The sequence below is a fragment of the Styela clava genome, chromosome 15 (assembly GCF_964204865.1).
Source record: "Styela clava chromosome 15, kaStyClav1.hap1.2, whole genome shotgun sequence".
Taxonomy (NCBI): Eukaryota; Metazoa; Chordata; class Ascidiacea; order Stolidobranchia; family Styelidae; genus Styela; species Styela clava.
In genome coordinates, this window is record NC_135264.1 from 6,896,637 (window position 1) to 6,910,230 (window position 13,594).

Consider the following 13,594-nt stretch of genomic DNA (forward strand, 5'->3'; position numbering starts at 1 on the left):
TTTCGCATCCGTTAAGACACTCAGACAGTTTTTCAGTCGTGGTTGTAAACAATACCTCATTTTGTGATTTCGAATGCTATTCGATAGTTTGCATTTTGACGAAAACCCATTAATGCATTGGAAGAAAAAATCAGAAGAATATCCCAGGCTTGCTGGGACTAACAGCAACATCGGTCCCTTCAGAAAGAAGAAATTTATTGGTGTCAGAAACTTTTCGCAGCCTAATTTTCATCAAGTGCAACCCAACAGTTTTTGAGCAAGTGAAACTGTAAATACGAACCAAAATGTTATTAGACAGGTTAGTGGCCACAATGATAGTTTTGACTAAAACTTTTGTTTTTTTGTGTTGTTGTTCTTGTTTTTTGACATAGTTATTGAAAAGTCGCTTTTCTCTTCGATTACTGGACCAAATGCTCTGAAATTTTCAGTGGTTGATGATGGAATTTTTTTCTAGAAGGATATTCCTTTTTTCATTTCTGAATTTCGTGGGAAATCTGATATTTCGTCCAAGATTTCGCTGTATTATTTTATCCATGGGAGCACTGGCTGTCTGGTTTGATTCTTGCTACGCGAAACTCTCGGGAATTTTTTTGAGGGTAGCGGCAGCATCAAGGGTAAGGAACACTTCGCTCTGTGTAACGTGTTTATATATTTGAGCATTGCTTTGTTGTAATTGTAATTTGATATTTTTTGCACGGAGTAATTGTAATATAATTGAAAATTTTAAAGGAGTAATTGTAATGGTAATTGAACTGAATTATTGTAATTGATCCAACTCTGGTCTCATGTTGATGGTGCTACATAAGTCAATATAGGTGAAGCTACCTCAATTTCATCACAGCCTTTTCAAACAATTTTTTTTAACAAATCTATGGACAAACAACCTATAACACTGTAGAATGGTTAATTGAAAGGGAATATCTTTTCCAGACGGGGAAACAATGGATTTGAAAAACAACGTAGTTTTCTAAAGTAATCATACTCTATTTAGATAGGACTGGAGCTGGAAATAAGTAATCAGTAAATCGTTCTAAGATGATCACGGGCCATTCCAGGTAATATTTCCTATTCTAATTTACACTTACCCAATAATTATTAATTTGCACAAATTTTTTCTGGTGGTCTCTAATTCAAAATAATAAAATGCATGGACGTCACCAAGAAATCCTAACAAATACAAAATCAAAAATATGATTGTTGGTGATAATTGTACGATAATGATAAGTTCAGAATTAGTTGGCAGTTGAAATATATTGGTCATATACCTATAATTAAATGACACTAATTAGTATATTCGGGAAGTAGTGCCGAAGGTTTCAAATTACCATATTTCCCGTCCACTGAACTCGAAATTATGGCATTTAGGGTTATATATACTTGATTTTCGTAGCCTTTAACACCAACAGTTGTAACTGACTCATTCAGTCCTGTTACGGTCAAATTGTTTTCTTTAAAATTCTCAGTTATGTAGAAAAGTTAGATATTGTAAGAAATTGAAACGTTCGCTTTGTAGCCTTGTAGGTCACAAGTTTCTGCCACTTCCTATCTCAAAAACATTCGAATTGTATTTGACAGTATGAACGAGGAAGCTGTATTATGGAAACACGTCCACTCAACACATTGGCCACGATGTGCTATCCGCTATGAGATATTTACTGTCTCTGAACGGCATTCGACGTTCAGAAGACCATTATATATATTGTATCTAGTATTACGTTCTATTTAGTAGGATGTTTTTAAAAACAAAATTTAGCATACCGTGAAGTAGTTTAAAATACGAAGATTAGAATAACGTCATGGTGTGTTTACCGCCCGGGGGATAGACTAAAGCAAATGAAAGGCATTCGAAACTTGAAGTACCAACTGCCAACTTTCATAAACTGCTGAGAACGTGTAGAAGAGAATTAGTAATCGGACATCCATCTTGGGTAGAGCAGGATCAAAATATCAAGCGCATTGTATGCTTTAATATTTATTATAAATAGAGTTCAAGTTGTATTTGTCAATTAACAAGGAATAGTAATCCAGAATTCAAGTCACAATCATGATATATGGATTTTAGATAGCAATAGATGCAGCAAGAACGACACAGGCGTATTTTCAAGAAAATATTCAATCAAATATAGATCACTGGTCAGAATACCTCTGTATATTGTTAACTATATTTCTACAAAACGTTTTGTTCAATTGGATGAATATATATTTCCATTATCAGATATATTAAAATGAGCTCATACGACTTATACATCGTTCTCGTACTTTCGTTGTACAGTATTAGTTCAGTCGTTAGTCAAGAAGATACTGAGCTCTGCACAACGATTTACGAATACTGCAAAATACACCAAACAAGCGGTGGAAAAAGTCAATCATGTTCCAATCAGACAACAAAACCTGGTCGGGTTGGAAAAGCTGGTCCACGTGGTTTGTCGGGACAAAAAGGAGAACCTGGAATCGTTGATTACAATCGTGTCAATACCAAAATATCAGAGGACATTTCAGGTACTATATATATATATAATATTAAATCCATACATTTGTCCTTGTCTTTTTCAATTTTCATGGATGCAGACGAACAATTCGTAATATGTAATACAATATATGTAGTTTGGCACACAGTCATGCATAAGTAAATAAATCTTTATCAATCAACTACCCATTTTCAAGCATCAAATTTTCGACACCTGTGATCAATTTACAACTTATCCGCATGTAATATTGGTAAATTAGTTTTAGCAATTACTTTCTTTTCAACCTTGCAGAAGCGGAAATGCGTCTAAATGAAAAATACAATAAGTTGAAAGAAGCATTGCACAGAGGTAAAAATGGGTATTTGAAGTCATGAAGCGATCCCCTAGTTGGCTCAACTTGGTTTCGCCGAATAAAAACTGTCGCGATTACGTCCCTGACTACTGGGATTCAATTCCTGACATGTTACCTTGTTTTATTCTACCACGTATGTCGGCGACACAAACATATTCTCGGTATAAAATCGACAGTGCTAAATCAACTAGAAAAACTAATGTGAAATTATGCTGAACGCTCAATGTTTGACCAATAAAAGATTCAAACTTGCCTCCGTTCTCTGACACCGATAAAATGTATGCTCTGGCAAATTTTGTTTTAGGCAATTCTGTATGGAAAAATATTAATAAATTTGAATACTATACGCGAATGGATTGTACATTCGAATCTCATTTTTCAATTCGTCCATAGTTATCATAAAGTAAAATTTTGTCGGAAAAGAATGTTATGTAATACGTTGTTCCTGAAAAGAAAACAACATTACATTAAACATATATATATATATATATATATGCAAAATTTCATAATTTTATTCAGATCGTTATTATCCGGATAGTTGTCGAAGATTACACAAACTCAATTCACTTTCGTGGAATGAAACCGGAGGAGTTTTTGAAATCTATCATACCCCTGTTTCTGAAAAGATTGAAGTTTACTGTGACCTCATGACAGATGGAGGAGGATGGATTGTGAGTTGAATCGATTCAATTAATCAAATTATAATTTGTTGAAAAATTATCTAAAATCTACATGTATAATAAAAACAAAACAATTCAAACTTGACTTGAAAGTGTAATGTTCTTACAAAGGTATTTCAACGTCGAATGGATGGCTCTGAAGACTTTTATCGTGGATGGAATGATTATGTAAATGGATTTGGAAATACGGTTGGAGAATTTTGGCTTGGTGAGTTTTTCCTATTCACATAAATACCATCGATGGCCTTCAATAAATATACGAATAGATGTGCGATGTTCATTTTTTTCGTTTAAGGGCATGGATAATGTGCGTACGGATACGTAAAAAATCAGCAGAAGATTTTCTTGTTTTTGATCACTTTGTTTTAATTTGCTTTGCTCAGTAATGAACTTAATTATTGAAAAACATTTCATTTTCCCCATTGATGAATAAGACAAATTTGTTATGACCTACCTGATTCTGCTTAAACGCATCGATACATTCATCAGGATTGTCCACGGAAATAATCTTACTAGTCTGGGATCTTACCTAAAGTGTGGTTGCTGAGTTGTTGAGTGATGAAGAATGTTGTATGATTATAATTATGATTTATATTAATTAAAACGTTGTATAAAAAAAAAATATGTGAAACAAACTTGCGTTTACAGCTACTCAGAGAATTTATCCCGGGTTATGTTGATGTAAAATCATTAGTTTTTGAGTTTTCAACTCGTTACGAAGAATTGATCTATTATAGGAATCTACATCCGCATTTCCAGAATTTAACGTGCAATTTCAATTCTTTATGAGATAGTCTTCAAAATAAATTTAGGTTTAGAAAATATCTATCAGATCTTGAAAGGCAAGACGTACGAACTCAGAGTAGATATGGAAGACTGGGAAGGAAACAAAGCCTATGCAAAATATGGGTATGACTTCGGTCTTTCAAGTTAATTTGGAATCAAGTTTATGAACTCATGGTTTTATATATTACGTTATTTCTAGAACATTCTCAATTGGAGATTCATCAACAAATTACCATTTAACGGTTGGTCAATACAGTGGAAATGCTGGAAATTCCTTAGGAGACGCCCACCATCAAGGACGACCCTTCACAACTAAAGACGCAGATCATGATACATATAGTGACAAAAACTGTGCTGTCACTTTCAAGGGAGCGTTCTGGTACGGAAATTGTCATAAAACAAATCTGAATGGGCAATATATCAAAGGAGGGAAGGCACAATACGCAATCTCTGTTGTCTGGTATGACTGGAAAGGTCATGAATATTCTTTGAAGTTTGTTGAAATGAAAATGAGACAAAAGCAATAGACGAATTATATATGTTTTACATATAATATCCATTAGCCAGCATTTGTAAAATATATACTTTACAACAATATTAATAATAATTTATACAAATCGAGAGTTTTTTTTATATAATGGCTATATTATATAGATTCATAAAAATTTCTTGATACACTTTGGCTTTTTTATTAGTAATATTTTTTTGTATATTATCAATAGCTAGTTCATCGCATATCATTTTGTCGCTCTTCCATTGCGATTGATCTCGCAATGTTTGCAGAAGTTCAAGCTAAGTAATGGACTATGACGTGATCAACGTCATGATGTGTCTTGGAAAACAAATTTTTTTTTTTAATATTGAACAATTGCAATAAATTTATATATATATATATATGATCTGCAAACGTTGAAGGGAAGTTTTGGATAATTATTTGCACCTGGCCGATAATCTGTTTCTGTATATTGCATAATGGGCATGTCATTTCTTTGGTTCCACAAAGAGCTACGTTTCTTAAATTGCTTTGAAATATGACATAAAAAGGATATCAACTGGGCCATCGTATCAGAGTGTGACGCTTTCAATTCATCAAAAATAGGTGTGAGCAGTTTTGAGAGGAAAATTCATTATTTTTTCATATATTGACTTAAATCTTACGTTAAAGGACTATTTGGCATCCCTGATAATTAAAGGTATATTTACGGAACGAGTAACGCACTGTATATTGATATAAGCGTGCAATCCTATTACAAATCTATTACGGCACAATACTTGTTTCGTTTCTCTTATTATACCATGATACTCAAGTAACATACTATCATTTTTTGACCACGTTGAGATGAATTGAATTGAAAAATAGGTTACCTAACAAAAATTATACCCGCTATTAATGCGCTATCTTTTAGTTTAATTGCGATAATTGACAAACGAAGCGTCCTCAAGTGGTTATGAAATTGACCAAGGCTTGGGGAATGTGCCCAAACATTCAGTGATTTCTTCAATTTGTCTCCCGCACTTTACACAGCGCCGGGGGATTTCTCAATGCTTGCTATGCTTCCTAAATGCACTCAGGCTGGAATCCTACGAATACTCCGACACTTTTTCAGGCAAAATATACAAAATTATAACTATAGCCACTGAAACAGCGCCATCCAATCGTTCTCATGGCTATGTTTTACTTTTTATTTTTATTTATTATCAAACCAGATATATATATGTAATCATTTCATAATTCCAGACGTAAGTCCGCTTTCGCAATTTTGCAAAAGAAAAAAAATGAGCACTGGATAGACATCAATAATAATTGTAAACAAGACGTCCAATGCTAACGAGTACAGCAAAATCTGAAGTTTCGAGGAAATGGGTAGGTAAGTGGAAGTTAATTGCATCCTGTTGAAATTAGGTTTGGCTTTATTGGAAAGTTTAATTTGAGTTTTTAGAAGTCAGCTTGTTATATTGTAAATGAATTTCGCTAGGTAGGCAAATGTATCTAAGTTCCACAAATCCATTCAAATATCCAATGCTAAGTGCCTGTCAATCATCTTCAATTGAGAATTGGAACCAAGTCACGCCCAGCCGTGCAGTTTCACGAATACACAATCTTGCCAAGTCTGTAGAACCCTCAGTAAATTTGGTGTTTTACAAAACTACAAAATCTCCATTAAACAAAGACCCAATTATTCACCCAGTTATTCGTATCTGGCCCTCCTGTATGAAAGGTTGTACAACCCTGAGATAGAGCATAGCTTCATGAGTATAAGCATTTTCCTTATAGAAAGAAGATATTTTTAAGCAAAGGGCATCTTAGCATGACGCAACATTTTTACGAATGTCGTCGTCTTGCCGATAGCCTAGGATTCTTAGAATGGACTCAGCCTTTGTAGCGAAGTCTTTCGCAAGGCAATGCACGCTAGACGAATGGCTCATATTTCCACGTGTCCCATGCAGAGTTGGATCAATTGTAATTTGTAATTGATGTAAATAATTACAGTTTTTCATGTAATTGTAATGTAATTGAGTCATTTTCATTCTGTGTAACTGTAATTTGCTAAAATTTTGGCTCAATTACACTTTCAATTAGACCAGGGGTCACCAAACTACGCGTCCTTTCATTTGGCCCGCAATGACACGAAAAAGGGCGAAATATTTTTCCCAGGTTCGTTTTGCGAGAATCGCCTTTCTTTTTTATTTCGTAACATTAGTCAATCAGCAAGATGCGAAAAAGTGACGTAACAATATGCCTTTTCGCATCCGTTAAGACACTCAGACAGTTTTTCAGTCGTGGTCGTAAACAATACCTCATTTTGTGATTTCGAATGCTATTCGATAGTTTGCATTTTGACGAAAACCCATTAATGCATTGGAAGAAAAAATCAGAAGAATTTCCCAGGCTTGCTTCTTTAGCCAAGAATTATTTGGGACTAACAGCAACATCAGTCCCTTCAGAAAGAATAAATTTATTGGGGTCAGAAACTTTTCGCAGCCTAATTTTTATCAAGTGCAATCCAACAGTTTTTAAGCAAGTGAAACTGTAAATACGAACCAAAATATACTAGACAGGTTAGTGGCCACAATGATCGTTTTGACCAAAACTTTTGGTATTTTGTGTTGTTGTTCTTGTTCTTTGACATAGTTATTGAAAAGTCGCTTTTCTCTTCGATTACTGGACCAAATGCTTTGTGAAATTTCCAGTGGTTGAAGATGGAATTTTTTTCTAGAATAATATATTTTTTTTTCATTTCTAAATTTCGTATGAAATCGGATATTTCGTCAAAGATTTTGCTGTATTATTTTATCCATGGGAACACTGGCTGTCTGATTTGAAACTCGAAACGCGAAACTCGGAATTTTTTTTAGGGTATCGGCAGCGTCAAGGGTGAGGACTGCTTCGCTCTCTGTAACGTGTCCATATATTTGAGCATTGCTTTGTTGTAATTGTAAATGTAATTTGATATTATTTGCACGGAGTAATTTTGATGTAATTGAAAAATTTAAGGGAGTAATTGTAATGGTATTTGTAATTCAACTGAATTATTGTAATTGATCCAACTCTGGTCCCATGTTGATGGTGCTGCATAAGTCAATATAGATGAAGCTACCTCATTTTCATCACAGTGTTTTCAAACAATTTTTTTAACAAATCTCTGAAGTCTGAAGAAACAACCTATACCACTGAAGAATGGTTAATTAAAAAAGAATATCTTTTTCAGACGGGGAAACATTGATTTTAAAAACAACGTAGTTTTCAAAAGTAGTCATATTCTATTTAGATAGGACTGGAAATAAGTAATCAGTAAATCGTTTTTAGATGATCACGGGCCATTCCAAGTAATATTCCCTATTCTAATTTACACTTACCCAATAATTATTAATTTGCACAAATTTTTTCTGGTGGTCTCTAATTCAAAATAATAAAATGCATGGACGTCACCAAGAAATCCTAACAAATACAAAATCAAAAATATGATTGTTGGTGATAATTGTACGATAATGATAAGTTTAGAATTAGTTGGCAGTTGAAATATATTGGTCATATACCTATAATTAAATGACACTAATTAGTATATTCGGGAGGTAGTGCCGAAGGTTTCAAGTTACCATATTTCCCGTCCACTGAACTCGAAATTATGGCATTTAGGATTATACTTGATTTTCGTATCCATATGATTATAGTACTTCTTGTTACGAAGTACTTTTCCAGTTACATCTTGCTAGTTACTAGACTGTTTCGATGTGTTACTTCGGCAAATTTACATGAAAATGCTGTAAATAATAACGTAACAAGCCCGGTTTTCATATTATCACCCGTGAATTCAGGCAATGCCGTTTTCTGCTGCGCCTTTGACACCAACAGTTGTAACTGACTCATTCAGTCCTGTTACGGTCAAATTGTTTTCTTTAAAATTCTCAGTTATTGTAAGAAATTGAAATGTTCGTTTTGTAGCCTTGTAGGTCACAAGTTTCTGCCACTTCCTATCTCAAAAACATTCGAATGGTATTTGACAGTATGAACGAGGAAGCTGTATTATGGAAACACGTCCACTCAACTCATTGGCCACGATGTGCTATCCGCTATGAGATATTTCCTGTCTCTAAACGGCATTCGACGTCACTTTCAGAAGACCATTATATATATTGAATCTAGCATTACGTTCTATTCAGTAGGATGTTTTTAAAAACAAAATCTGGCATACTGTGAAGCAGTTTAATGACCGAAATACAAAGATTAGAATAACGTCATGGTGTGTTTACCGCCCGAGGGATAAGCTAAAGCAAACGAAAGGCATTCGAAACTTGAAGTACCAACTTTCATAAACAGCTGAGAACGTGTAGAAGAATGAGTAATCAGACATCCATCCTGGGTAAAACAGGATAAAAATATCAAGCGCATTGTATGCTTTAATATTTGTTATAAATAGAGTTCAAGTTGTATTTGTCAATGAACAAGGAATAGTAATCCAGAATTCAAGTCACAATCATGATATATTTATGAATTTTAGATAGCAATAGGTGTAGCAGGAACGACACGGGCGTATTTTCAAGAAAATATTCAATCAAATATAGATCATTGGTTAGAATACCTCTGTATGTTGTTAACTATATTTCTACAAAACGCTTTGTTCAATTGGATGAATATCTATTTCCATTATCAGATATATTAAAATGAGCTCATACGACATATACATCGTTCTCGTACTTGCATTGTACAGTATTAGTTCAGTCGTTAGTCAAGAAGACACTGGGCTGTGTAAAACGATTTACGAATATTGCAAAATACACCAAACAAGCGGTGGAAAAAGTCAATCATGTTCCAATCAGACAACAAAACCTGGTCGGGTTGGGAAAGCTGGCCCACGTGGTATGCCGGGACAAAAAGGAGAACCTGGAATCGTTGATTACAATCGTGTCAATACCAAAATATCAGAGGACATTTCAGGTACTATATATATATAATATTAAATTCATACATTTGTCCCGGTCTTTTTTAATTTTCATGGATTCAGACGAGCAATTCGTAGTATGTAATACAGTATATGCAGTTTCGCACACAGTCATATATAAGTAAATAAATCTTTATCAATCAACTACCCATTTTCAAGCATCAAATTTTCGGCACTTGTGATCAATTTACAACTTATCCGCATGTAATATTGGTAAAGTAGTTTTAGCAATTACTTTCTTTTCAACATTGCAGAAGCGGAAATGAGTCTAAATGAAAAATACAATAAGTTGGAAGAAGCATTGCACAGAGGTAAAAATGGGTATTTGAAGTCATGAAGCGATCCCCTAGTTGGCTCAACTTGGTTTCGCCGAATAAAAACTGTCGCGATTACGTCCTTGACTACTGGTTTAAATTCGTGACATGTTACCTTGTTTTAATCTATACAAATATATTCTCGGTATAAAATCGACATAGCTAAATCAACTAGAAAAACTAATGTGAAATTATGCTGAACGCTCAATGTTTGACCAATAAAAGATTTAAACTTGCCTCCGTTCTCTGACACCGATAAAATGTATGCTCTGGCAAATTTTGTTTTAGGCAATCCTGTATGGAAAAATACCAATAAATGTGAATACTATACGCGAATGGATTGTACATTCGAATCTCATTTTTCAATTCGTCCATAGTTATGATAAAGTAAAATTTTGTCGGAAAAGAATGTAATGTAATACGTTGTTCCTGAAAAAGAAACAACATTACATTAAACATATATATATATATATGCAAAATTTCATAATTTTATTCAGATCGTTATTATCCGGATAGTTGTCGAAGATTACACAAACTCAATTCACTTTCGTGGAATGAAACCGGAGGAGTTTTTGAAATCTATCCTACCCCTGTTTCTGAAAAGATTGAAGTTTACTGTGACCTCATGACAGATGGAGGAGGATGGATTGTGAGTTGAATCGATTCACTTAATCAAATTAGAATTTGTTGAAAAAATATCAAAAATCCCCATGTATAATAAAAACAAAACAATTTAAACTTGACTTGAAAGTGTAATGTTCTTACAAAGGTATTTCAACGTCGAATGGATGGCTCTGAAGACTTTTATCGTGGATGGAATGATTATGTAAATGGATTTGGAAATACGATTGGAGAATTTTGGCTTGGTGAGTTTTTTTTTATCCACTTAAATGGTATCAACCTTTTATGCTGCAACAAGTTACCTAAAAATGCTGTCAATAAAAAAAGAAACGAAAAAATAATGAAATGAAAAATTGAAAATTGCTGGAGATATATTTCATCCCGTTCATTTTAAATATCCATATTCATGTATATCATTCATGCTGTGAATTTAAATGAAAATTAACCTCAACAGAGAAATTACCAGACGGTTATGTGAAGTGCACTATATATATAGCAATGCGGACAACAAATGACAAAAAAACGTATTCACGTTACTGATATACATTATGAAGCGAGTAGATTAAATTTTTAGGTTTAGAAAATATCTATTATATCTTGAAAGACAAGGCGTATGAACTCAGAGTAGACATGGAAGACTGGGAAGGAAACAAAGCCTATGCAAAATATGGGTATGACTTCAAACCTTCAAATGAATGTAAAATCTATAATCAAGTTTTTAATTACATCTTTTTATATACTCTATTATTTCTAGAACATTTTCGATTGGTGATTCTTCAACAAATTACAGTGTAACGGTTGGTCAATACAGTGGAAATGCAGGCGATTCACTAGGACATTCCCAACATCAAGGGCGACCCTTCACAACTAAAGACGCGGATCATGACACAGCACCTCACAACTGTGCTGTGACTTTTAAGGGAGCATTCTGGTACGGAGCTTGTCATGCAACAAATTTGAATGGGCTGTATATCAAAGGAGGGGAAGCAGAATATGGAATATCTGTGGTCTGGCATAGTTGGAAAGGCCTGAAATATTCTTTAAAGTTTGTTGAAATGAAAATGAGACAAAAACTGTGAACTACAAACTAACTACATTCATGAAGTAAATTTACACATATATATATAGTAGACATGATTTAATTTGGTATATTCAACAAAAGCACGCAAAAAAGAAAAAAAAAATGAAATACCTAGAAATCAGAGAAAGGGTATAAGGAGATTTGAAAAATATTAACACTAGCAGATATCATGAACCACACAAAGTTATATAAACAACAATTTTTACTTTTGATGACATCATCACACAAAATTTCATATAGAAAACCGAATCCATAGAGCCCACAGACATTTTGAAGATAAATAAAAAAAAGAGAGCCTTGTGACGACAACAACGGTCTTTTTAACCAATGAAAATTTCTCAGCAATTGTTCCAACAACAACATAAATAATAACAAAACGACCCTAAGGTCCACATCGTACCCAAAATCTCATCGTAAACAACATAGTTGGATGATTGAGCATATATATGGTCTTTGAGTGCGAGAGGATAATAGTGACATCGAGCGACATAAGTGATGCATTGAAAATGACGTCATCAGTGTCATCTTACATCCGCTTTCTTGAAGAAATAGCAACAATATCTACACATGTAAATACAACAGTAATTCACATTATAGGAATGCCAATTGGGATTGTTCACTCCAAGTATTCAACAATTTGTCATCAATCAGCATAGGATATGTCACTCAAATGGCTGTATAAATATATTTGGTTTGGTGTATACGCATATCACTTTTGTATGTACACCAAATCAATGAATGTATATATATATATTGATATGAGTATATGTAAACATTAGTTGTATATGCATATGATTTGACTTAGATATTCGCATCAATTAAACACATTCATTTGTATATAGAGTTGTCAGTTGACTATACATACGTATGACATCGGCTTATTATGTGCATTACTTAAATAGCTGTAGGCCTATGAGTATATTGAGTTGAGTATATATACATATAACATTGTCTGTGTATGTACATTACATGAATGAACGTATACAGTATGTATATTTAATTGGCTGCATATAGAGGACTTGCACGGGTCACGTGACCTTGTTACTGGACGGCAATAAAACAAAAACGTCCATTTGGCTCCTGTCAGTTGCAAGTCGGATTATACGTTTCCGTTCTGTTTGGCTGTTGAAAATGGTTATTTCGTATTGTTCCGCTGGCTGTACGTATAGTATAGACAACGAAATGAATCTTCAGCTATATTCCACTGTTTCAAAAAAATCCGGAACGTCGCGCAACGTGGATATCATCTATTGGCAGGACTGCTTGGTGTCAAGTCCAGAAGCCATCTTACTCGTGTTTCACTGTTTGAGGACAGCACTTCGTTGATGGTAAGTCATGATGTGTCGTTATCAATTTTTTTAAATATTCATAAGCTCCCTCATTTCAATGGAAAGCAGATGACAAACTACTGTTATTGGTAGGCTTAGGCCTACTTGCAGACTTGACTCGTGTAAGGTATTAATCAATAATTGCCATAAGGTATTGTTTCCCTAGTTAGCAGGTAATCTATTAGTAAGTGTGAAAATTTGAATAAATAACTAAAGTTTAATGCCAGGGCTAATGCAAAAAATAACCAGAATTCAATTGAATTCTCTATCTGAGAATACGCTCGCCACCGCATCTCTGATCCCCCTGGGAGTTTCACAGGTTCCAATCCCATGCGGGGATAGTTATGTGCGAGGGGACGAGGAGATTGCAGCTCTCCGCCCACTAAGGGTGGTTCACACGACCGCTGGTCGATTACGACATCCCCCACCATCAAGTCCATGCTTCTTAAACAAATAACTGGCTAACTAATCCCGACATAGAATGGTAATCGTACGATGTTGCACCTTGCAATCTGTCCCCAAC

At 34.3% G+C, this 13,594-nt stretch overlaps 2 protein-coding genes across 2 annotated transcripts; both read left to right on the plus strand.

Annotated features, from left to right (window-relative positions):
• The first annotated feature begins 1,615 nt into the window (after nt 1-1,615).
• LOC144411876 (microfibril-associated glycoprotein 4-like) lies at nt 1,616-5,191 on the plus strand. The gene is made up of 6 exons (XM_078109531.1): nt 1,616-2,499; nt 2,760-2,816; nt 3,340-3,491; nt 3,612-3,708; nt 4,313-4,409; nt 4,486-5,191. The coding sequence occupies exons 1-6, from the start codon at nt 2,226-2,228 to the stop codon at nt 4,811-4,813; spliced, it is 1,005 nt and encodes a 334-aa protein (XP_077965657.1). The 5' UTR covers nt 1,616-2,225; the 3' UTR covers nt 4,814-5,191.
• A 3,962-nt stretch (nt 5,192-9,153) lies between these two features.
• Nucleotides 9,154-12,750, plus strand: LOC144432442 (microfibril-associated glycoprotein 4-like). The gene is made up of 6 exons (XM_078120584.1): nt 9,154-9,723; nt 9,982-10,038; nt 10,539-10,690; nt 10,811-10,907; nt 11,237-11,333; nt 11,417-12,750. Exons 1-6 carry the CDS (start codon nt 9,450-9,452, stop codon nt 11,739-11,741), a joined length of 1,002 nt encoding a protein of 333 aa, XP_077976710.1. The 5' UTR covers nt 9,154-9,449; the 3' UTR covers nt 11,742-12,750.
• Nucleotides 12,751-13,594: the final 844 nt, after the last annotated feature.